Source organism: Phacochoerus africanus, chromosome 2 (genome assembly GCF_016906955.1).
Source record: "Phacochoerus africanus isolate WHEZ1 chromosome 2, ROS_Pafr_v1, whole genome shotgun sequence".
Classification (NCBI taxonomy): Eukaryota; Metazoa; Chordata; class Mammalia; order Artiodactyla; family Suidae; genus Phacochoerus; species Phacochoerus africanus.
In genome coordinates, this window is record NC_062545.1 from 279,626,830 (window position 1) to 279,650,626 (window position 23,797).

General features: G+C 54.2%; 1 protein-coding gene and 1 long non-coding RNA gene across 4 annotated transcripts in view; one reads left to right on the forward strand and one right to left on the reverse strand.

The window, feature by feature from the left end:
- Positions 1 to 232: 232 nt before the first annotated feature.
- LOC125120604 (uncharacterized) lies at positions 233 to 2,679 on the reverse strand. The gene is made up of 2 exons (XR_007133352.1): positions 2,006 to 2,679; positions 233 to 1,125 (listed from the first exon to the last, which is right to left on the reverse strand). It is a non-coding gene; the product is annotated as an uncharacterized LOC125120604 (long non-coding RNA).
- A 536-nt stretch (positions 2,680 to 3,215) lies between these two features.
- Positions 3,216 to 23,797, forward strand: part of EHMT1 (euchromatic histone lysine methyltransferase 1) — a 146,272-nt gene continuing 125,690 nt past the window's right edge. For all 3 annotated transcript variants that reach the window (XM_047769111.1, XM_047769114.1, XM_047769112.1), the window contains exon 1: positions 3,216 to 3,267. In XM_047769111.1, coding sequence (XP_047625067.1) covers positions 3,247 to 3,267 — 21 coding nt within the window. In that variant the 5' untranslated portion in view covers positions 3,216 to 3,246. The remainder of the gene's footprint in view (positions 3,268 to 23,797) is intronic.

Consider the following 23,797-nt stretch of genomic DNA (forward strand, 5'->3'; position numbering starts at 1 on the left):
GGGCTTGTGGCGGGCGCGCAGCCCCGGGAGGTGGGCTGGGGGCCCTCCTTGGCCCCGCCCTCCCCGCAGGACACGCCCCGTCCCTTGGCCCCGCCCCCGTCCGGCGCGCCCCGCGCTTCCGCTCTAGGTCCCTCCTCCTTCCGGGTGCGCAGCGGGAGGGCGAGCAGGGGCAGCTCTGGCAACTGTGGCTGGCGCTCAGCTTCCAGCTTCTGCTGCAGGATGTGCTTTCGGAGTCGAGATGTGCTTGACTGGAGCCTCAGCGTTAACTCCAAGTGGCCTTGTGAAAGCGGAGCAGACAGCCCTGTTCCGTTTACTTTATTAGCGCACACCGGAGGGGTTGCGACCCGGCACCCACCGCTCCAAGCAATAAAGTTTAGGCCTCGTGCGCCAGAGGAAGTCCTGTCGGGGGTGAGGGGGCGGGCTTCCCCAGGTCCCTTATCCTTGCCTTGACGTCTCATGCCCCTGCCGACATCACTGCCATGTCCAGCTCGGGGATGCTGCTTCTCTCCCAGCCAAGGGTGAACAACACGAGCCCGCTCCCGTGGTCTACATTTCAAAGGACTGCCGTCTGGGACTCTAAAAACCCAGGGGCAAACGAAAAATCAAGGTTTGAGAAAGCACCGTTTCCTAAAGGGGTATCTTGCAGACGCTACAGAGGGCCGGTAAACACCCTGTGTGCCAGGATCCTGGGATGTGCTTTGGGAAACTGCCGGTGGTATTGAGGCTTTTGAGGTCTGCCATGTGGCGAAGGGGTGACCTTGGCTAGGGGTGTCAATTACCTTAGTCTATTGTAGTAAGCTCGTGGGACCCTGCGGGGACAGGTAGAGCACCTCCCCTGCCAACCCCCCATAACATGGTAGAAGCTTTTTTCTTGTGCCTTTAACAGTCTAGACGTGGAAGTTTTGGGCTTGGTAGCACATCTGTCATTCTCAAGTCGAGGTTTCCACTCCTGGGTCCAGGATGTCTGTTCCAGTTTTCACCATCACGCATCTTACCGGGCTTGTAGCTCCAAGTTCTGGTGGCATAGGGTGGAGGTAATCTGCCACCACTTTTGCACAGTGTCGCACTGGCCACTTTTCTCAGCTGGAAATGTGCAGGCAGCCATGTACTCTCAAATGTCACAGTCTATGGGACAAGGAGAGGGTGAGAACTGGAGAAGAGCACACAGCATGCCACAAGCAGGATAATCTGTGAAACATCTGCTGGAAACTGCAGCCTCATAGCTGAGAGTCTTTTGAGTATCCTCTCTGCCTCCTGACAGTTGTGTGGCCTTGAAGGCACTCCCCTGTTTTGGTTTGCTCACTTGCAGAACATGGATAAAAACAATGTCTGCCTCTCAGGACTCACCTGGTGGTCACAGTCAACACATCTAACACATCCTCTGCCCAGAACGGCACCCAACGTCGGTGGTCAGAAACATGAGGGTAGGGCTGGTGGGGCTCATGGTGCAAAGTGGGAGTAAAACCTGCTTCTGACACATTCATTTACATTTGCTATTCACTTAGTAAAGGATTTTCCTCCACATCTTAACTCATTTATTCATTCAACAGATATTTTGTCTCTTGCATGCCAAACATTGTTCTAGGTACTAGGATGTACAAAGCACAAATCCCTGACTTTTTGGACTTCCATTCTAGTGGGGCAGACAATATGGCAATGGAATGCTATGGAGCAAAATAAAGTAAGTTTTGCCGTGCAGTACTGTCTTTAAGTAGGGGCAAGGGGACACTTCCTGAAGCGGTGGTATTTAAGACTCAAGGGTTGTCAAGAAGTTAGCTACATATACACCTGAACTACAAGTGTTTTAGAGAAGGGGCAGACTAGGGCCGAAAGCAGGAATGCAAATGGAGAGGAGGGTGCCAGAGAGGTAGGAGTGGGAGAAGGCAGGTTGGGTGCAGGCCACAGGACAAATGCTCTTGAGCTCCCCATCCTGAGGCTCCCGGCCTGCAAGGAGCTGACTTGGGCGGATGCCCTCGAAACTTGGGAAGGCTTCCTTTGTACTCACCATCGTCCATCACCTCTTCTGCACCTGTGTGTGCTGTCAATGTTTGACTTAGTTGAATTTTCCTGGAGTCTCACCTCCCATGAGATGGAGCCCTCACAGGAGCGAGGCCCAGATTAGCCTTTGACTCAGGGCCTCCTCAGTTTCTGCTGTGAAGACTGGCCAGAGAACCCTGCTTTCAATCTGTTTCTTTCCTCCACTCCTACAGGATGGGAGAGACAGGTTTGGCTGTGGGGGTGTGGGTCGCCCAAGCCAGTTTATGTGGTGCTGTCCAATGAAGGCTGCTTGATTTGCAGGAACGGTCTTGCGTGTGCCTAACTGGGGGGCTTGCAGGTAGGCTGCGGTGATTGGGAGGCCGCCCAGGTGGCGCACACTTCCTCACTGGAGCGCACCCCCAGAGCCAGGCATCTTCCCCTACCAAAGCATGCCCCCATGGGGACTAGCCTCGCCACTGGGACACTTCTCACGCGGGACACTGCCCCCAGGCAGGGCACACCCTCCTAGAGGGACACCTTCCCGTATCAGAGCACCCTCCCCCACACTCCGGACATGCCCCCTGGAGGAGCACCGCGGCGCTGGGGCATTTACACTAACTGAGGCAGCACCCCTAATGGAGGCAGCCCTTCCCACTGGGACATCCCCTCTCCCCGGCTTAGGCAACTTTTTCAGACAGGACGTCCCCCCCCGCCCCGCCCCAGCCATCTCCCCACCCACGCCAAGCACTCCCCAAAACCGGAGCACTCCCACCCCCGAGCTGATTCTTTCCAACCGGATACTGCCACAACTGGGGCACCCCTCCCAGCCCCACACAATCCCCACCCCGGCACCGCCCTAGGACGCAAGTCGGGGTCCGCCTCCTGCGAAGGCCGACGGAGTCGACGTGTGTCCGGGGTTAGAGGTCAGGCGGCCTCCCGCACCCCGGCCAGCCCGCCAGAGGGTCTATGCAAAGAGAGAGGAGCCTGTGCTCGCGGGACGACAAGGGGGCGACGACGTGCAGCGCCGCGACGCCTCCGGAAGGCCGCTGCGCCGGGCCCCGCCCCTGTCGCCCCTGCCGCCCGCCGCCGCGCTCCGGTTCCGGCCCGCGCAGGCCCGCGCCGCGGACGCCGCTCTCGGGCGCAGCGCGCAGGCGCGGGCGGGGGCGCAGGCGCAGACGCGCGCGGCCGGCCCCGCCTCGCCCTGGGCCGCGAGGCGCGGGCGGGGCGATGGCGCGCGGGAGGGGCGGGGCCACGCTGCGGGCCCGGGCCATGGCCGCCGCCGATGCCGAGGTGAGGAGCGGGCCGGCGGCGGGCGCGGGCGCGGGCACGGGCGCGGGGCGGGCGCGGGCCGGCGGGCCGGGCGGGCCGGGCGCGCGGGCGGGGGCGCGAGCGGGCGGGGGGCGGGCGGGCCGGCGCCTCCCCGCCGCCGCGCCTCAGGCCGAGGCCGGGCCGCGGCGGCCGGGCGTCCGGGCCGCGCTGCGCGGGGCGCGCTTTGTGCGGGCGGGCGAGGCGGGGGCGCGGGCGGGGAGAGCCGCCGCCCGCCGCCGCCGCTCGCGCCCGCGCCCCCGCCCGCGGGCCCGGCCGGGAGCCCGGCGCGAGGGGCGGAGGACAAAAGGGAAAGTGGGGCGAGCCGGCCAAGTTGGCGGCGCGAGCCGAGGCGAGGCTGTGCGCTCCCGGCGCCGCTCCTGCGCCCCGCTGACCTTTCACTTTGTTCCGAATAGGATGGCTCGGTCTTTAAGGAAAAGTTGGCTGGTCCGGCGCGCTTCTCCCCGGACAATGCTGCCGGCCCGGGGGCTGTCAGGAGCAGGAATGCACGACTTCAGTTTATTTCTGGGCAAACTGCTCAAACGGGCTTTGGATGTAAAAAGTTCCATCCCTTTGTTACTGTTCCGGGCCTCCCCCTTGCTGGTTCTCAAGGAGTTTTTCCCTGGCAGCAGAGAAATCAAACTTGTGAGATGGACCACTAGCTTCCCGCAGCGGGGACAGCAGGGACGAGCAAGCAGGAGGCGGTGTGTCCGTGGAAATGCCGAAGCAGTGCGCTCTTAGGGCCGACATAAGGGACCGCTTTGGAAGAAAGTGATGACCTAGCAGTTTTTCGGTGAAATTACTCCATGTGTAGTAATAACTGCGGGGACTTTTAACGATCAGAAAGCAAAGGTGTGTAATAAAGGCCCTGGTACAATACGCTGGTGCGTAGACTTAGCATGCCTTTATCCAGGAAATGTGCAGGCTTTTAAAATTTACTTTTCCCTCGCATTTTGGGGGGCTGTTATAAGTAAACTGAGAAGGTGCGGGGAAGTGCTTAAATTCATTGCAGGGAGTATTTATTAGCACCTGCAGCATTCCAGGAATGTATTAGGTTCAACAGAATAAACAAGGTGAATTAGATAACCCCGAGTCACGTGTAGGAGAGAAGATGAGTGGTGATTGTGATACCGTTTATTGAGCATCTTATGTGTCGCAGGCACTGCCAGGTCTTCGGCCAAGTCCTCTCATTTAGCTTTCTCTGCTCTGTGCCGCAGGTCCGGGAAACAAGACGTGGAAGAGATGGAATGACTTGGCCTGTCCAGTTACAGGGTTAGCAGTTGTTTGGTGTCTGGCACACAGGAGGTTTTCGATGAATACCAATGAGCAAATCACGCCAACATCTCTGATTCCACAGGCAGCCCTTTTTTTTTTTTTTTTTTTCGGCCGAACCCATGGCATGTGGAAGTTCCCGGGCTAGGGATCGAACCCCAGCCACAGCAGCGACAGTGCCGGATCCTTCACCTGCTGAGCCACTAGGGAACTCCACACAGGCAGCCTTGAATAGAGGGCACTGACACAGCCTGTGCTTACTCAGCTCTTACCTGTGTCCAGCCCTGCCAGAGTGTGCCTGATTTCACTCGTTAAAGCCTGACAGCTTTTAGGTGGGTGCTGTTAGGGTCCCATTTGCACAGGAGCAGACAGGTGCAGTGAGGCCCAGGGTTACAGAGTTCGTGGTGGAGAAGGTGGATGCAGGTGGTCTGGCCCCAGAGCCTGTTGTGCTGTATCTGTGGCGGTTGCTTTAAATTAATGGAAGCTCTGGGCTTAGATTTGTGATTCTGAGTGTTTACTATGGACGTGAGGGGCCTCCTGGACGGTGGGTAGGCCTGGGGTCATCAGTTCCCCCTAAACTGGGAAAGTGGTTCCTGGGTCGGGGCTCACTAATTGCCACATGGTTCAACCATGTTCCTTGTGTTCATGTTCCTAAATTCCGTGGGATTTATCTAACTGCGTATTTATTCTTTCTTCTATTCCTTGACCTAGAAAGACGGTCACCACGTTTACACTAAAAAGAACGGCTGAGGGAGTGAAATACATCCCCCATTTCGTGGTGTAGTAAGTGCGGGCTCCTGGGATTTAAAGTTTGTTCAGGGTCACCTAATGGCTTTTGAGCCAGGAAGAGACTACCTTTCGGCAAGAAGGCCTTCTTGGGCCATTGTTTACTCTTCTAGCAGGGTGGCTACTATGTATCTCTTTCTTTAACCTTAATTTTTGTTTCTTCAAATAATACATGCCCTGCGCATAGTTTAGGATGTCAGTGGCGCCAAGAGACCCTGAGAACGCTGCCGTCCTCTCCTGCCTTTCCAGAGAGGCGGCAGCACTTGACACTCTGTAGAATTTACCTCATGTCTCTCCGTGACATGCTTGAGTTGTCCTGTCTTTGTTCACCGATTTTAGGGGTTATCTGCCAGCTTCCACTAATGGTAGATGACGGTACCAAGTCCCTCGTCCCCTGTCATGTAGGTAGCTCCCCGTTTTGGTTGAATCCATTTCAGCACTGCTGCCAGTCTGTTCAGGTCGTCACTGCGCTTTGCTGAGCTGAGCGCTTACCCCTGATCCTATTTCTTCTCTTGTGCAGCCTTTTTTACTTACCTGGAGTTAATGTTCACTTATTTTTCACAGCCGCTTAAAGATGTGGCATTGCGGCTGCAGCAGCTTGGGTCGCTGCTGTGACGCAGGTTCCATCCCTGGCCCTGGAGTTAGCATAGGCTGCAGGCACTGACCCCCCCCCCCCAATTGCCTGTGTTTCCTTTGCCTGTTCTCTTTGAACCTCAGAATTATGTTGCGGAGACTTTCATCCTGTAGGATCTTTTCCCCACTCAGCCCTGGCAGCGTATCTGTCCGTTCCGAGGTGCTCCTCAGGCACCCTACCCCAGACAGGCTTCCTGGGCCCAGGTCGGGGTCGGTCTGTGCACACGTCATCCTGGGAGCTCTCCCGTCCTGCCTTCTGTGGCTCCCCTCTGGGTGTTCCCTCCTCCTAGTGGTGGATCACGTTTCCAGTGGCTTCCCAGTAGTTTGCTGGGAGGCAAACTTTGGAGACTTGCACGTCTGAAAATGTTTTTATTCTACCACTGCACTTAAAGAGTAAATTTGGCGGGAGTTGCTGTCGTGGGGCAGCGGTAACGAATCCGACTGGGAACCTGAGGCTGTGGGTTCGATCCCTGGCCTTGCTCAGTGGGTTAAGGATCCGATCTGGTGTTGCTATGAGCTGTGGTGTAGGTTGCGGACGTGGCTCGGGTCTGGCGTTGCCCTGGCTGTGGTGGAGGCCGGCAGCTGTAGCAATGATTAGACCCCTAGCCTGGGAACCTCCACATGCCGCCGGTGCAGCCTTAAAAAGACAAAAGACAAAAAAAAAATAAGTTTGGCTGGGCTTGGCACTCCAGGTTTGTTTGGAAGTAACTCTGAAGTTATAGGTCCAGTGTTTTCTGGTTTGCGTTGTTGCTGTCAAGAAGTCCAGCTTGACCCATGTTCCTTAATAAACGCTCTTCCACCTTTAGACTTTGAGGAACCTTGCATCCTCGATTTTCCCAGTTTGCGTGATAGGCCTTTGTGGCAGCCTTCCTTTGTTTATCACGCAGGGAACCCAGTAGCCCGGAAATCTGGGGATTGCTGTCCTGTTTCTAGGGAATTTCTGTGTTATGTGTTTGAGATAGTTCTTTAGTCTTTCCTCTGTGTTCTCCTTTCCCAGTTCCTCTTGTTGAATGTTGGACCCTCTTCTTAATATTCTGATTTTTAAAATCTTTTCTCCTTTTCCTATCTTGAGCTTTTTGTTCCACTTTTTGGAAGTATTTTTGATAGTTCTCTAATTCTTTACTGAGTTTTTAACTTCCTTCCCATTTTCATGTTCTTTACTGTTCTGGGTTCTTTTTTTACTGCCTCCTGTTCTTGTTTTATATATGCAATATCTTTGCTTATCTATTAATTTCAATTAAATTTTAAAAATTAAACAGTTAAGAGAGCTACCTCTCGGTTCCGTGGGTTAAAGGCCCGGCATTGTCATTTCTGTGGCTTGGGTGGCTGCTGTGGTGCTGGTTTGATCCCTGGCCCTGGAACTTTCACATGCCAAGGGCAAGGCCAAAAACAAACAAACGAATGAAAAACAGAAAATTACAGTTAAAATTTTAGAAATTAAAGAACTTTTGTTTCCTGCCCTTTTTTTGTGCCTTCTGCTTTCCTCTTTGCTCTTGTACCTCTTGGTCTCCTTCCTTCGTGCTGCAAACCCTTCTTCCAAAGTCTAGTGATCCTCAGCTGCTTATTCATCTCATGAATCAAGTACTGAAAGTGCAAGGCTGAGGGCGTGGGGGGAATTTACTCACTGCCCTTGCTGGAGGGTGACGGCTGAGGTTGCTTAGGGGGCTCTCCTCCAGATGTTGCTGTCCCCTGGTTTGGGTTCCTTGGAGAAGGGTCCCTCAGCTCTGCCGTGTTGGTCTGAGCTGCGCGTTGGAGCTGGGCTGAAGGGTCGGGGGAGGGTTGGGTCTTCCCAGGGTTCAGGAGGTAGTCTTGGCCTCATCTCCCTGTTTTCAGTCCTGGCACCCCCTCCTGTCTTTCTTTGTGCTGCTCTGCTCAAGCGTGGTATGTTTGGGTGTCTGGTGGCTGTGGAAGAGTCCTTGCCTGCGCGTGCAGGAGGGCCAGGGGCCAGAGTATCCAGCGTCCCTTGCTTGGAGTGTGGGCCGCAGCCCTTTCTAGCTCCAGGCCTCTGCCCCATCGTCTGAGCCTTTCCGTGGCCCTGTGGGTCAGGCAGCCTGCTTCTCAGCAGCGAGCGCCTTTCAGGGTGTCCCTCCCTCCGCTCTGTGGGGTGACGCAGTCTTCTTTCCACGCATGTTTTGTGTGGGGTTTTGGATGTGTCCTAGCTGGAGTGTGTGTTTCTCTTTCCTGCTCTTGTCTTTGGTTGATCTTTGATAAGAGAAGGGGGTGGAAGGTCTGCTCTGCCATCCAGAAATGAGAGGCATTTACGCTACATCTCGGGAAGCGAATTTTCACCCACACTGAAAGCACAGCCATCCTCTGGATGCGGCTGCCCGTTTGGGGATCTTACTACTTAGCCTGTGGTTCTGGAGTCCTAACAGAGGCAATAAATGTACCTCAGCCCTGATGCCTGGAAGGGTAGCTTAGCTGTTGGGCCCATGAGTGGCCAGAGCCCCTGCAGCCCCTGCTTCCTGCTTCTGCTTCCGGTCACATCACAAAACAGTTTGGTACATTTGAGCATGTTGAGTTTGACTTTGAAAGTAATGCAGCTGATGGGAAGCCTATTTTGGGCTCTTCTCTTTGGGACCGGTCTGTCCTTCGCCGTGTCCCCGACGGCCATGTCGGGTAGATGACGTTGTCTCATGGCAAAGTGGGCAGGTGGTTTCAGCTCGTGGTGCCCCTCTGCCAGTCACTCAGGGCCGTGTTCCTGGAGACCAGGTATGTCGGCCTCCGCAGGTGTGATAGGAAAAGCTTCAGTTCTAAAACAGACGTCCTCCCAAGTACGGGTCCGCTTGTATTTAACTTCTGGTATTTTCATTTATTTAAGAAAAACCCAACTTTAGTAGGTTTTGGATTTAAAAAAACGAAAGTTGAAGCGATCTTCTAACTCTTCAAAGGTGGCATTTCCTCACTCTCAGTGGCATCCCTGTCACTTGATGTTTTGCTTTGGAAAAGGTTTTGGACTGCTTTCTGCAGCCCGCTTTTAGTGGGTTTGTAAGTTCTGATCAAAGTATGTTTAAAGTACTCTTGCATTTATTGAGCACCTTGTGTTTACGAAGTGCTATTCCAGGTCTTGGGTAAGAGTGTGAGTTTATAAGATTGGTCTCTGATGTCACAAAATCTGAGCGTGTTAGAGAGCAAATATTACCCAGCAGGAAATGAGATGGAATCAGTTAAAGGTAAACAAGAAGAAGCCTGTACTCTCGCACCGATAGCTGCCAGCGGCCGTGTTCGGAAAGGGTCCCGGAGGAGGAGGAGTTGGTCCAGGTGGTAAAGCTGGTGAGACCTGAAGCGGAAGGGCAAGGTACAGCCGTGCATGTCCAAAAAATCGGGCACGTGAGCAGAATTGAAAAGCGAGACCCAGACCCCTAAGAACGCCAGCTCGTTGTCGGGTTAGTTTCTGCCCCGCCCGCCCGCGTGTGCGCGCTCGTGCTCAGAGCGGCTCTGTCCGCGTGCGGGCGCTGCGCGTGCGTCTGTGTCTTTCCCCCGTTTTGCCAGCCACGCGGTGTTTGTTTGCTAGATGTTCCAGCTTCCTGGCTTGTGAGTTGGGCGAGTCTGTCCCCTCTGGTACGCGGTAGAGTTACTCGGTCCGAAGGGGCGAAGGTCAGCCAGGGCCCTGTCACCGTGGTGGCGAGTTGGTGGTCTCTCGGGGCCCTCAGGCGAGCCTTAGGCCTGGGTTGATCTTTTAAGAAGGTGGCTGGAGGGTGGCAGTGAGGAGGCTGGTGCCCTGCGGCTTGGCGGGGGCGTGAGAGGCGGCCGAGTGGGTTGAGCCACGTGTCTCGACTTAGTTTGAGTGGAAGAGCCCGTTACCTGGCTCCGAATCCAGACGGGATGAGGTGAACTGGGGCGTCTGCCTCCTGTGTCCCCAGCCACTCGGCTCTGTCGTGGGCAGGCTGCCGGCGTCGTAGTGACTGAACATATACTGTCAAATTCATAGGCAGATATTTTAGAATTCTCGTTTTTTGTTTTTGTCTTTTTTGCCATTTCTTGGGCCGCTCCCGTGGCACATGAGGTTCCCAGGCTAGGAGCTGAATGGGAGCTACAACCACTGGCCTACACCACGGCCACAGCAACGTGGGACCCGAGCCGCGTCTTCGACCTACCCCACAGCTCGGGGCAGCGCTGGATCCTTAACCTGCTGAGTGAGGCCAGGGTCGGTTTCGTTAACCGCTGAGCCACCAAAGGGACCTCCTTTCATGGAACTTTTTCAAACCTACTCAGGTGGTAGAACGAGTCCCATGTGCTTGTCCCCTGGTGTCAACGTTTGTCTCCTCTCGGCCACTCTCCAGTCCATCCTCAATTATTTCGATGCAGTTCTTTTCCTTTTTTTCCTTTTTTTTTAGATGACACCATAGCCAGGGGCCCCGTTTGAGGCCCAGCTGCGACCGATGACAGAGCTGTAGCAACACCCGGCCCTCAGCCACTGTGCTGGGCCGGGGATGGAACCCACACCCCAGGGGCAGAGCTGGATCTCTGACCTGCTGCAGCACCGCGGGAACTTCTCGAAGCCGTTTTTAGATACGTTTCACTTACTGTAATTATCTCAGTCAGTAAATATTCACTCACTGTCTAGATTTCTTATTTCAAATTAGGAACAAAATATGACGTGTAGCACTCTCTCTGTCTCTCTCTCTCTTTTTTTTACATTTTTGTAAAAAGCTCTGTGGCTTGTGGAGCTCCTGGGCCAGGGATCAGGTCTGAGCCATAGTTGCTGCCTTTGTCACAACGCCGGATCCTTTAACCCACTGTGCTGGGCCTGCGTCTTGGTGCTGCAGAATTGCTGCTGATTCCGTTGTGCCACAGTGGGAACTCGCTGTGTCTTTATTCTTTTTCTGACAGCGAAGTTTTGAGGAGGATGGTTCATTTGCCCCGAAGTTCCCCTTAACCTTGACTTTGCTGATTACATTCTCATGATGTCGTTTAACATGTGGCCTCGTCCTCTCTCCTTCCTGCCACTGGTGTTTGAGATCTGGAGCTGCTTCCCAGTGTGACAGCCCCCAGTCATATGCGGTTCTTTAGAGCTGAGATGTGCTGTGAGTGCTAAGTGCATGCGGGGTTTGCAGACTTGGTGTGAACGGGAGAGTGTAAAGCGTCACACTCGACGTGAAGAAGCTTGTTTGCGTCTTGAAATCGTGTCTTGGTTATGTTGGCTTAAGTGAGATGTATTAAAAGTAACTTGTGTTTACAGTTCCTTTTTTAAATGTGATTACTAGAGAAGTTCCTGTTGTGGCTCAGTGGTAACGAACCTGACCGGTATCCATGAGGATGTGGCCTCACTCAGGGGGTTAAGGATCCGGTGTTGCCGTGAGCTGTGGTGAAGGTCGCAGACGCGGCTCAGATCCTGCATGGCCGTGGCTGTGGTGCAGGTCGGTGGCTACGGCTCCGATTCGACCCCTAGCCTGGGAACCTCCACATGCCATGGGTTGCGGCCTTAAAAAGCAAAAAAAAAAAAAGAAAGAACGTTAAAAATTATATATGTGGTTCACATTATCTTTTCATTAGACAGCCCTGGGCTAGAGGCTCCATCAGATGTAGGTTTGTCTTTTAAAAAAACTTGAGCAAGCATATGAGGTACCTGGAATTGAGTTTTTTCAGCCGTAAGTCTGACGTCTTGCTTTGTGGTGTTAGCAGTCACACTCGTCGCTCAGAATTACCGACTCGTAGGGGTTGCAGAGCGGCGTCTCTCCACGCTTCGAGCAAAACTGCTCCGTTACCACGAAGCGCATCACACGTGGAAAGGGAGGGCTGGGTCTACCTGATACTCCACAGACCGCGTTGGACCCCGTTGCCTCCTAGCAGGCCCCAGCCCCCGAAAGGCCAGAACATCCCCTGTCCGGTGTGCTTGGCGAATTGTTGGCTACGCTGGCTGTTCGGATGCTTTCTCTCCCGGAGTCTAGGTCCTCCCTCCCCACCAGACTCCAAGGCTAGACTTAGGCTTGGAGAGTCTTGGTTGCTTCCTCATTGTTGCCATTGGCCAGTGTTCTGTGAACTTGAACGCTAGGCTGAGACCACATGGCAGTCATGTGGGCACTGAAGGGTCAGGTGTCCCCGCCTCTGACTCAGTCGGCCCTGTCTTCCTTCTCTTGTAGCGAGGGTGTGCTGGAATCTGTCACGCTGCTTCTGGAGGGTCTGTCGCCGTCTCTTAACCAGGTTCAACAGAATCTCTATGAATGTAGGAAACACACGCACACATGTGCACCGTGTCATGTATGTCCCTAGTCCCCGGGTCAAGCAGGGGACGTCCCCAGAACCACAGAAGCCCCGGTGCCCCTCCTGGTCTGCCCTGGACTTGCCCAGCCGTCTCTGCCATCCTGACTTGCGATACTTGGGTCAGTTCTGCCTGACTCCGAACTTTATGCACAGGACCCATGAGAGTGCCCTCCTGTCCACCTCTCCGGACCAGCCTTGTCTCTCTGAGAGTCCCCGGTGTCGTGGTCACTCTCACTACCGCCGACTCTCCCATCGCTTCTGCATCGTACTGCCCGTGGACCTTGGGGTCGTTTCACAGAGGATGGTATATGAGCATTCTTTTTTCTGTCTTTGTAGGGCTGCGCTTGTGGCATGTGGACGTGCCCAGACGAGGGGGTCGAATGGGAGCTGCAGCTGCCGGCCTCCACCACAGCTGCAGTGACCTACAGCACAGCTCAGGGCAGCGCGGGGTCCTTAACCTGCTGAGCAAGGCCAGGGGTCGAACCCGCATCTTCGTGGATGTTCGTTGGCTTCCCTTCCGCTGCGCCACACGGGAACTCCGATACGAATGTTCTTATGTGTGTCTCTTGGTGACGCTGGTGCGGGTTTCTGCTGGTGTGTGCCGAGGCGTGGGAGGGTTCGGTGTGGAGTGTGCCCGTGTGTGCAAAGTTCAGGTGCGAGGAAGCGCCCGGCGCCCTCAGTCTTTGCTAGCGCTTGGGGTGGCCGTCGTCTTTGCGTTGAGGTTTAACTTGCCTTTGCCTGTTGACTGCTGATGCTGAGCAGCAGTGTGCTTTTTGGTGATTTTGTTCAGACGCTTTGGGTTATGCCCTGGAAACTTTCGTGGCGTTTTTTTCTGGGCAGGGAGGGCTGGACTTTATTCCTCCGCGTGGGCGAGTAATTGGCTCCATCGTAGGAACACACAGTATTTCGCTCGTCCATTTGTCGGTCGCTTCCCCTTTTTTGGCTGTGATGACGGCTGCGGTGCACCTTCGCCAGCAGGGATTTGTGTGGACTGTCTTCGTCCCTCTCGGGTGTGTACCTGGGGGTGGAATTGCTGGGCGCATGGGCCCGTGGCGGCTGTGAGCATGGTGAGCGCCTGCTGTTTCCCTGGCAGCCGCAGCACTGCACGTTCCTGTCGACAGCGTGTGAGCGTTCCGGCCTCTCCGCTTTCTTGCCAGCGCTTGTTAACGGGGTCTTTGATTATTGCCATTCTGTTGGATGAGGTGTCTTGTGCTTTTTTTTTTTCTTTTTTTTCTTTTTTTATCTTTTTGCCATTTCTTGGGCCAGTCCTGCGGCATATGGAGGTTCCCAGGCTAGGGGTCGAATCGGAGCTGCAGCCGCCAAGACTACTCCAGAGCCACAGCAACACGGGATCCGAGCCGCATCTGCGACCTACACCACAGCTCAGGGCAACGCCGGATCCTTAACCCACTGAGCAAGGCCAGGGATCGAACCTGCAACCTCATGGTTCCTAGTCGGAATCGTTAACCACTGAGCCATGACGGGAACTCCGACTTGTGCTTTTGACTTGCATTTTCCCTAATGACTAGTGATGTGGAGCATTTTTTGTGCTTATTGGCCGTTTGTTTATCTTCCTTACAGAAATGTCTGAAGAAATCCTTTGCCCACTTCGATTGGAATATCTTTTTTTGGGTGAATTGTGAGCTTTTTGTACATCGAAGATTGTAGGTACAAATCCCTTACATGCATGCCTAGGAAATGTTTTTGCCATTCTGTAGGCTTTGGGCAAAAGCCTTTGATAGTAGCCTTTGAAGTGCAATTATTTTTAATTTTGATGAAGTCCAATTTATCTGTTTTCTTCTTTTGTGCTTTTGGTGTCATACCTGAGAGTCCATCGCCAAATCCACTGTTAGGAAGTTGCCCTTGTATTTTCTTCTGAGTATTATAGTTTAACTCTTATATTTTAGTCCATTTTGACTTAAATTTTGTATATGGTACCAGTTGGGGTCCAGTTGTATTCTCTTGCAGTGGGGGAATCCGCTGGTGGAAAAGGCTCTTCCCCCGCTGGATTGTCAGGACACCTTTGTTAGAAATCCGTTGACCAGGAGTTCCTGTCGTGGCACAGTGGTTAACGAATCCCACTGGGAACCATGAGGCTGTGGGTTCGGTCCCTGCCCTTGCTCAGTGGGTTAAGGATCTGGCGTTGCCGTGAGCTGTGGTGTAGATCGCAGACGTGGCTCGGATCCCGCGTTGCTGTGGCTCTGGCGTAGGCCGGTGGCTGCAGCTCCGATTCGACCCCTAGCCTGGGAACCTCCATATGCCGAGGGAGCGGCCCAAGAAAAGGCAAAAAAAAAAAAAAATCCGTTGCCATGAACATTGGGGCTCATTTTGGAACTCAGTTCTAGCACATCGGCTGTGTCTGTTCTTAGGCCAGTTCCACACTGTCTGAATACTGTTACCTGGAAGGGTGGGTCCTCCCTTGTCCTCGTTCTTCTGGGTCCCTTGCAACCCCACATGCGTTTTAGCATTAGCTTGTCCCTAGCCGCAGAGAGCCTTCCAGGATTTCGAGAGGGATTGCCTTGATGCTGTGGTTCAATTTGGGGAGTGTTAGCAGTGTAATGAAAATTGCCTTCCAGGCTCTTTAACTTCTTTCAGATTTTTTTTCTCCCCTCAGTTTAGCTAAAGCTTTGTCAGTTTTATATCTTCCAAGAATCAACTTTGGGTTTTGTTGATAGTGTCTTTCTGTTTTTTATTCCTGCTCTACCTTTGGGTTTAGTTTGCTCTTTTTGGAGTCTGTGTGTGTGTGTGTGTGTGTGTGTGTGTACAACAAGAGGTGTAAGGCATCAGGATTCATTCTCTCCTCTACGGATGTCCACTCGAACCAGCAGCATTTGCTAGAAAGGTCGGAGTTCCCGTTGTGGCTCAGTGGTCACAAACCTGACCGGTGTCCATGAGGACGCAGGTTTGATCCCTGCCTCGCTCCGTGGGTGAAGGACCCGGCGTTGCCGTGAGCTGTGGTGCAGGTCACAGATGCAGCGCGGAGCCCTCGTTGCGGTGGTGCAGGCCGGCAGCTGCAGCTCTCATTGGACCCCAGCCGGGGAAGTTCCGTATGCCGCAGGTGCGCCCCTAAAAAGAAAGAAAGAGGAGGGCTGTTAGAAAGACACCCTTCACCCTCCGCACTTCAGCGTCCCTCTCGCTGTGAGTGAGAAGCAGCCTCTGCGCGAGGCTCCGAGAGGCTTTTCCCCGCAGGTCGGCACTGGAGGGTTGAGTCTGGCGATGCTTTCCTCAGGGTCCACCTGCGCAGGCTCTTTTCGCCATGTGACGGGGTGAAGTGGCAGCCCACACGCTGGTGGCGTCGTGGTTGCTGGCCACAGAAGTTAGCCCGGGTGTCATGTTGCGATCGTGGGCTGTGGGCCAGGCGGCTCTGTTGGCTGGCCAGCCTCCCCGCTGACCGTGGGCACATCACGCAGCTCCTGTAGGCTTCTCCCTGCTGCAGGGGACAGTCGTCCCTTCCTCGTGGGCTTGTGGGGGCAGCACGAGCCAGGGGCCTGGTCCACAGGTACGTTCGCGGTCCTGCCTTCCTCTCTCTGCGCTCTCCTGGCACAGCCCTCGTCCTTTGGTCGGGCTGGCAGGTGGCGTTGGCTGGGCAGGGAGGGAGGGGTGAGGAGGGAGTGTTCAGCTTGTCCCTCCCTGCTGATCCCCGTTTAAGGGGTGGGGGTCGGTGCGGCGGCTGTGGGGCAGCGTAGAAGTGCCTCCACGTCCCCCGTCTGGAGCACCATGGGTAATTGGAGTTCTTGTCCGGAATAAGGCTTGTGTGGCTGGGCGGAGTGTTTTTGGCCCCTGCAAGGGTCCACTTCTTCACGTGGGCACACTTTTACCTTTTAAAGGGACCCAGCAGCGCACTGGTTGCGATACTGTCAGTGATTTGTGATCGTGTGTGTGATGTGAGTTCCGCACACTCCGAAGAGATGAAGGTGGGGTTTTTCACTCCATCCTAACACCTGCCCTGTCGGATGGGGTTTCTCTCCCGATTTCTCCGTTCCGCAGAGGAGGAGAAGGAAGGGAGGACGTGTCTCGCCAGGGGGTTAGCCAGGCAGCCTCAAGTTCGGACCAAGAAGAGCAACAGGTAAAACCTCTTTGACCCTCAGAGAAGCAGTTAGATGCCAGCTCCGACCCGTAAACTGAGCTGCAAACCAGGACGGGAGGGGAGGCAGGTGCCCTGGTGTGGGCTGCTGGCCCGCGGGCGCTGGGCGCCTCAGTCTCCGCTGCACGGCGGGGTCCTGGGCCGTGCGAGATGGGCAGCAGGGCCCCGTCGCCCTCCCGAGCGGCTCTTTTCTCGCCACGTTCTGCCGTGTCCGCCGCAGACCGTTGCCAATCCTGCAGAGCAGCACCTGGTACTTAGAGTGGTCGAGATACAGGTTTGCCCCTCGTCTGTGTCCCCTGCGTTTCCCGTTTCTTTTTTTTTTTTTTTGGGTCTTTTTGCTATTTCTTTGGGGCGCTCCCGCGGCATATGGAGGTCCCCAGGCTAGGGGTTGAATCAGAGCTGTAGCCACCAGCCTACACCAGAGCCACAGCAACGCGGGATCCGAGCCACATCTGCAACCTACACCCCAGCTCACGGCAACGCCAGATCCTTAACCCACTGAGCAAGGGCAGGGACCGAACCCGCAACCTCATGGTTCCTAGTCGGATTTGTTAACCACTGCGCCACAATGGGAACTCCCCGTTTCCCGTTTCTGTGGCTTTAGATTGTTTGACTTTTGCCTGGACAGCTTACGTGTGTCAAGGAAGTAGGTGAGCTCTCATCTGTCGCTGCCCCGTCTCTCTCGCTCCCTCTGGCAGAGAGGTTTCTGCTGGGAGCCTGCCGCTGTAGGAGCGGGGAAGGAGCCCAGCCGTGTCTTTGAGACGGCGTTGGGCTCTCTCGTGTGCCTGGCCTTTCGTGTCTGTGTGCATGGGTGCCCATGGGTGGGTGCAGATGCCAGAAACCCCTTTGAGGGTGGTGCTCGCCCTTGTGGCCCTTCTGCTCCTTTGTTCCTTCTGTGCTGCCATGTGGACCCACTACTCCCTGGTCTCCGGTCCAGACTTCTCTCTTCCGGCTGGGCAGGCCTTTCTTTTGGTATCAGAGGCCATTCTGCAGGTGGAGCTGGGATTGGGGCAGCCTCCCTCCTGGTTTAGAGCTCTGGTCCGTGCGGCACTACCTGGTGGACTGGCACCTTCGGTGGCACAGCACAGCCGGGGCCAGGGGGCCAGGCAGCGGGCATCGTGTGACTGTCATGCGGTCCAGAGATGCTGGCGGGGGTGGGAGGCCTCAGGCAGTCTGAGGGCCGAGCGGGGACTGTGCTGGGGGGTGCTGTCTGGGCAGGGAATTAGGGTACTCGCGGGCTTGGCGGCCAGGACTGAGGCTGCCTCCAGGAAGTGGTGGGAAGGCTCCCTTTCCCCGAGCGTGCTGGAGGCCGGTGGATCCCAGGCGAGTGACCCCTGTGCCCTGGTGCTGGAGAGCCAGCAGGGCACAGGGGTCGGGGAAGAGCTCCCTGGCTCTCTCCCACTGTGCAGGGCGAAGCGTCCAGGGTGGTGGCACAAGGGAGGACAGGTTGGCTGGGCGTGGTTAACAAGGCTGCCCGGCTCGCCTTGTTTCGTCGGCCGAAATTGTAGCTGCAGGATGTTGCTTTCCTAGGGTGCGAAAATACTCTGGGACAGTATGTCATGCACGGCAGGAACACCTTGACTGCTGTAGTTTAGGAGTTGCCTTGTACTGATTTGTTTTAATTTATGCGCATTAGTGAGCGCAAACTCTTGCGCATGGCGCGATGGAGTTCAAGGTTAAGATCGGGAACTTTAATTAATTGATTTTGGCCACACCTGTGGCAGGTGGCTGTTCCCAGGCCCGGGACTGAACCTGAGCCACAGCAGCGACCGGAGACATCACAGAGGGTGCCTCAGGATGGCAGGGGGAAGAATCAGCCCTCCACCCTGGTTCTGGAAAATGCAGAGAACCTGAGTGCCCAGGACGAAGCCCGAGGCTCTGTGAAGGGCCGGAGAGGAGAGGCTGCTGCCGGCTGGGGAGGAAAGCCCCGAAGGGCAGCCCGCCGGGAAGCGTAGCAGGCTCTGCTTCGAGATTTTGAGAGTCAAGCAAGGTGGTGTGTGTGTGTCAATAAACCTTGTGGGTTGTGAGCAGGTGGACAGTTTTGAGTATTATTTTTTTTTGGGCCCTCCCCCCCCCCACGGCATGTGGAGTTCCCAGGCCAGGGTTCAGATCCAAGCTGCAGTTGTGACTTGACACCACCAGATCCTTGACCCCTGTGCTGGGCTGGGGATCGAACCTGGGACCCAGCGCTGCAGAGATGCTGCTGATCCTGTTGCACCACAGCAGGAGCTCCGAGGTTGGATGTCTTGAGACCACGTGTCTCAGCCTGCTGTGGGTGTTTCTCTCCTCCTCCTTCCCTTCCTGACCTTCTTTTCTTTCTGCTGTTCCGGCTGCACCTGCAGCATGTGGAAGTTCCTGGGCCAGGGATTGAGCCTGGGCCACGGCAGTGACGATGCTGGATCCCTAACTCGCTGAGCCACACGAGAACTCTGTATGGATGTTTCTCTTATCCTGGTCCTCCTAGGGTGTGGGGTCACACGGGGCAAGGGCCTAGCAGAGCAAGCTGGTCCAGCACTTAGAAGCCAAGCTGGGGATCCTTGTCCTTCTCCCGAGGGCACTGGGAGAGCGTGGCGAGCTCAGGGTGCACAGCAGGAGGGTCTCGGGCTGCTGCGTAGGGACTGGGTGGTAGAGCGACAGCAGTGGGGGGGCGGCCCTCCAGAGGACGGGGCGTTTTCCTTCCCTGTGGTGGCCGATGGGATGTGACGGATGAGGCGCCAAGGATGGTTCCTAGAACCAGGCCTGGGCCAGGCGCCGGTTCTGCTCACACGACAGTGGATGGCGGTTCCCTTTGTTGAGACAGGCACAGACACGCTCAGGTCAGCTCCAGGCGTGGTCTGTTACAGAGACGGCAAGCTCTTCTGCAAAGGTCGGATGGTAAATATTTTAAGCTTTTTGCATCAGGCAGCAGAATCGAGGATACTTCCATAATTTTTATTGCAAAAGCGGAAATGCAATAATTGGCTCCTTTTTCCCCTGCCTTGGTCATACAGGTCTACTCCTCAGAAGAATGGAAGGTTTGGAGGAAGGGTTGACTGAATTTGGCTTAGGGTTGGTTCCTTGTCATCAGAATGTATTCCGTCCATGTCCATCTCCCATCGCCTGCTCCCCCTTGCAAAGGGCCGCGCCTGCGGCATGTGGAAGTTTCCCGGCCAGGGATGGAGTTGGAGCTACAGCTCTTGGCCTACACCACAGCCCCAGCGACGTGGGATCCGAGCCACATCTGCGACCTACACCCCAGCTCACGGCAGCGCAGGCCAGGGATCAAAGCTGCACCCTCATGGATACTGGTTGGATTTGTTTCCACTGCGCCGTGGCGGGAGCTCCCCGGTACTGATCTTCGATGCAGGTTTCCGTGTCTCATCTTTGGAAAAGCCTTCACACGGATAGGTGTGGTCAGATTCTGACCTCGGTCCAGGAGCATGTGATGTGTGCTGTTGTGGAGGTGTAATTCACACACCACAGACGTCCCATTTTTGTAGTCATAATTTTTAAATTTGTGTGTTCTTATTTTTAGAACTTTTTTCAGTTTTTTTATTTTTCTTTTTTTGGCCGCCCCGTGGCATATAGAATTCTTGGGCCAGAGATCAAATCACCAAACTGCAGCTGTGGCAACACCGGATCCTTAACTACTGTGCCAGGCTGGGGATCGAACACCCATCCCTGCCCTCGAGAGGTGCTGCCCTTCCCATTGCACCACAGCAGGAACGCCTGTGTTTTTAGTATTTAGTTAGTTAGTCTTTTTAGGGCCACACTGGAGACATATGGATGTTCCCAGGCTGGGGTCGAATCGGCAGGGATCCGAGCTGCATCTGCAGACCTGTCACAGCAATGCCAGATCCTTGACCCACTGAGCGAGGCCGGGGGTTGAACCCGAGTCCTCATGGATACCAGTTGGGTTGGTTACCGCTGAGCCACGACGGGAACTCCCTGATTTTTGTCTCTTGATTTTGTATCCTGCAGCCTTGCTAAAGTTCATTAGCTCTGATAGTTTTTCTTTTTTGTGGGTTTCTTTGAATTTTCTGTATACTAGATCATGTTGTCTGGGAATAGAGATAATTTTACCTCTTCCTTTCAAATCCAAATGCCTGTTACTTCTTTCTTTTTTTTTTTGGCTACGCCTGTGGCATATAAAAATTTCCTTTTACCCCTAGCCTGGGAACATCCACATGTTGCACGGTGTGGCCCTAAAAAGACCCCCCCCCCAAAAAAAAGCCAATTGGGAGTTCCCGTAGTGGCTTAGCGCAAACAAATCTGACTAGGAGCCATAAGGTTGTGGGTTCGATCCCTGGCCTTGCTCAGTGGGTTAAGGATCTGGTGTTGCCGTGGGCTGTGGTGTAGGTCACAGACACGGCTCGGATCTGGCGTGGCTGTGGCCGGCAGCTGTAGCTCCGATTTGACCCCCAGCCGGGGAACCTCCATATACCACGGGTGTGGCCCTAAAAAAAACCCTTCCAGGCTAAGGATCAAACCCATGTGCAGCAGGGACCTGGGCTGCTGCAGTGACAGCACCAGTCCTTTAACCTGCTGCACCACAGTGGGAATTACTGGATGCATGTTCTTTTTCTTGCCTAATTGCTATAACTTGAAGCTAAGTGTTGAATGGAAGGAGTGAGAGTGGCCGACGTCTCACTCCTGGTTGTAGGGAAGCATTTAGTCTTTCACTGTTAAAGGGTGATATTAGCCTTGGCTTTTCCTCGATGCCCTTTATCAGTTTGAGAAAGTTCCCTTCTTTTCCTAGTTTGTTGAATGTTTTTGTCAGAAAGGGACATTGGTTTTTGTAAGGTGCTTTTTCTGCATCTTTTGAGGTGGTGGTATGGTTTTTTCGTTTGTTTTCTTAATATGGTACAGTGCATGGTTTCGTTTATTGCCCCACCCCTGTGTTTCTGCAGTAAATCCATTTCGTCATGGTGGGTCTTGCTGCCTTTGGTTTGCTAATATTTTATTTTATTTTATTTCAAGACATTTTTTTTTTTTTTGCTTTTTACGGCTGCACCCACGGCATATGGAGGTTCCCAGGCTAGGGGTCAAATTGGAGCTGTAGCCACCAGCCTATGCCACAGTCACAGCAACGAGGGATCCGAGCTGCATCTGCAACCTACACCACAGCGCGTGGCAACGCCAGATCCTTAACCCTCTGAGCGAGGCCAGGGATCGAACCTTCATCCCCCTGGATGCTAGTCAGGTTCGGTAACTGCTGAGTCACGCCAGGAACTCCCACAGTTGTTTTAAGGTAATAAGGTCCGGGTCATTTTTTATGCACCAGCAGATGCCTGGAACAGACCCTGACACTTAGAAGCGAGACACTGCCGTAACGAGATTCTAAAACCTGCACTGACTCTGGAATCGGGCAGCAGGAGGACTCCGGCAGGGCAGTGGGGACACCGCTGGGGAAGGCTGGAGAACAGTGAGCCAGGTCGAGTATTGGCAGGAAAGTGGCCCGACCATTGCCTGTGGTAACGTGGAAGACAGAAAATGGATCGAATCATCTCATTTCCCAGGCGGAAAGCTTCAAGGGCCAACCGGCTTCTTTCCGTTGTTGACGCCATAGTGAAATAAAGAGAAATGAACCAAAGCAGTAATGGTCCATGTTCCACAGCTTAATGGCAACGCCAGATCCTTAACCCACTGAGGGAGGCCAGGGATCGAACCCACAACCTCATGGTTCCTAGTGGGATTTGTTTCCGCTGCGCCATAGTGGGAACTCCTGGTCTGCTGGTATTTTGCTGATGATTTTTGCAGCACCTGAGGGATATTGCATTGGACTGTAGTTTTCTTTTTTGTGTGCTCTCTCTATGTGATTGGTGTTATGCTGGCTTTGTGGAAAGTGTATTCTTTTCTACTTTTGTGAAGGGTTTGTCTTACTTGTTCTTTCAATGTTTGGCAGAATTCACCTGTGAAACTGTTTGGCTCTGGGCTTTTCTTTGTTGAAATTTTTTTTTTCCTCAGCCGCACCAGTGCCATATGGAGGTTCCCCAGGCTAAGGATTGAATCTGAGCTGCAGCTGTGACCTATGCCACGGGCACAGTAATGCCAGATACTTAACCCACTGCACTGGACTGGAGATCGAACCTGCGTCTCTGCAGGGACAAGCTGGATCATTAACCCACTGTGCCACAGCAGGAACTCCTGTTGAACGTTTTTGGATCATTTAATCGCTTCACTTTTTATAAGTGTTTAGGTTTTCTAATTATTCTTGAGTCATTGTTGGTATTTTGTGTCCTCAGCATTTGTTAATTTCTCCTAGGCTGTCTCTCTTTTGGCCTGCAGTTGATTATAGTACTTCCCTGTAATCTGAAGTTCCCGTTGTGGCTCATTGGAAATGGATCTGACTAGCATCCATGAGGACACAGGTTCTATCCCTGGCCTTGCTCAGTGGGTTAAGGATCTTGGCATTGCCGTGAGCTGCGATGTAGGTCACAGATGCCGCTTGGATCTGGTGTTGCTGTGGTGTAGGCCGGCAGTTACAGCTCTGATTCGACCCCTAACCTGGGAACCTCCATATGCCTCGGGTTTGGCCCTAAAAAGCAAAAAAAAAAAAGTATTTCCTTATAATCCTTTTTAGTTTGAGGGGTGGTAGTAATATTCCCTCTTTCACTGGTTTTAGTAATCTCATGCTTCTCTTTTTCTCGGTCAGTTTAGCCAAAGATTTGTGAGTTACGAGAAGTTGCAAAGAAGTAACTTTTGATTTTGTTGATTCCTTATTGTTTTTCTGTTCACTATTTCATTTCTTTCTTTTCCCCTCTTTATTTCCTTCCTTCTGCTTGCTTTGGGCTTGGTTTCCTCTTTTTCTGTGGAGGAAGCTTAGATCTTGGCTTGAGTTCTTTTCTGACACAGGAGTTTAAAGCTATACCGTTTTCCTCAGAGCGCTTCTTTCCTGTGTTGCAGGCTGAAGTATATTCCCTCAAAAGTGCACTGAAGTCCTGACTCCTCAGTACTTCCGGGTGTGGCTGTGTCTGGACATTGGGTCAGTGCAGATGAGTTCAGATGAGGTTGCGCTTGGGCGGAGGGGCCCTCATTCAGTACACGTGGTGGTGGCACCAGAGAGAGAAGAATGCCTTGTGAGCGCCGGCCCGTCCAGAGGGACGACGATGAGAGGACTCGGGGACGGGGCCACCTGCCTGGCGTGAGTGTCTGGGAGCCGAGGAACACCAAGGAACGGTGGCCAGCAAACGCTGCAGAGGCAGGAGGATGGCGCCCCTGGAGCCGCCAGAGAGAGCATGGCACCCTGACTCTGGACGTCTGGCCTCCCGACTGAGACAGTGAATTTCTTTCCTTTGTTTGTCTTTTTAGGGCTTCACCTGTGGCACGTGGAGGTTCCCAGGCCAGGGGTCCAATTGGAGCTACAGCTGCCGGCCTACACCACAGCCTCAGCAGTGTCAGATCTGAGCCACGTCTGCGACCTGCACCGCAGCTCACGGCAATGCCGCATCCTTAACCCCCCGAGGGGGGCCAGGGATCAAACCTGCGTCCTCGCGGGTGTTAGTCACTTTCGTTTCTGCTGAGCCACGATGGGGGCTCGAGACAAGGGATTTCTGA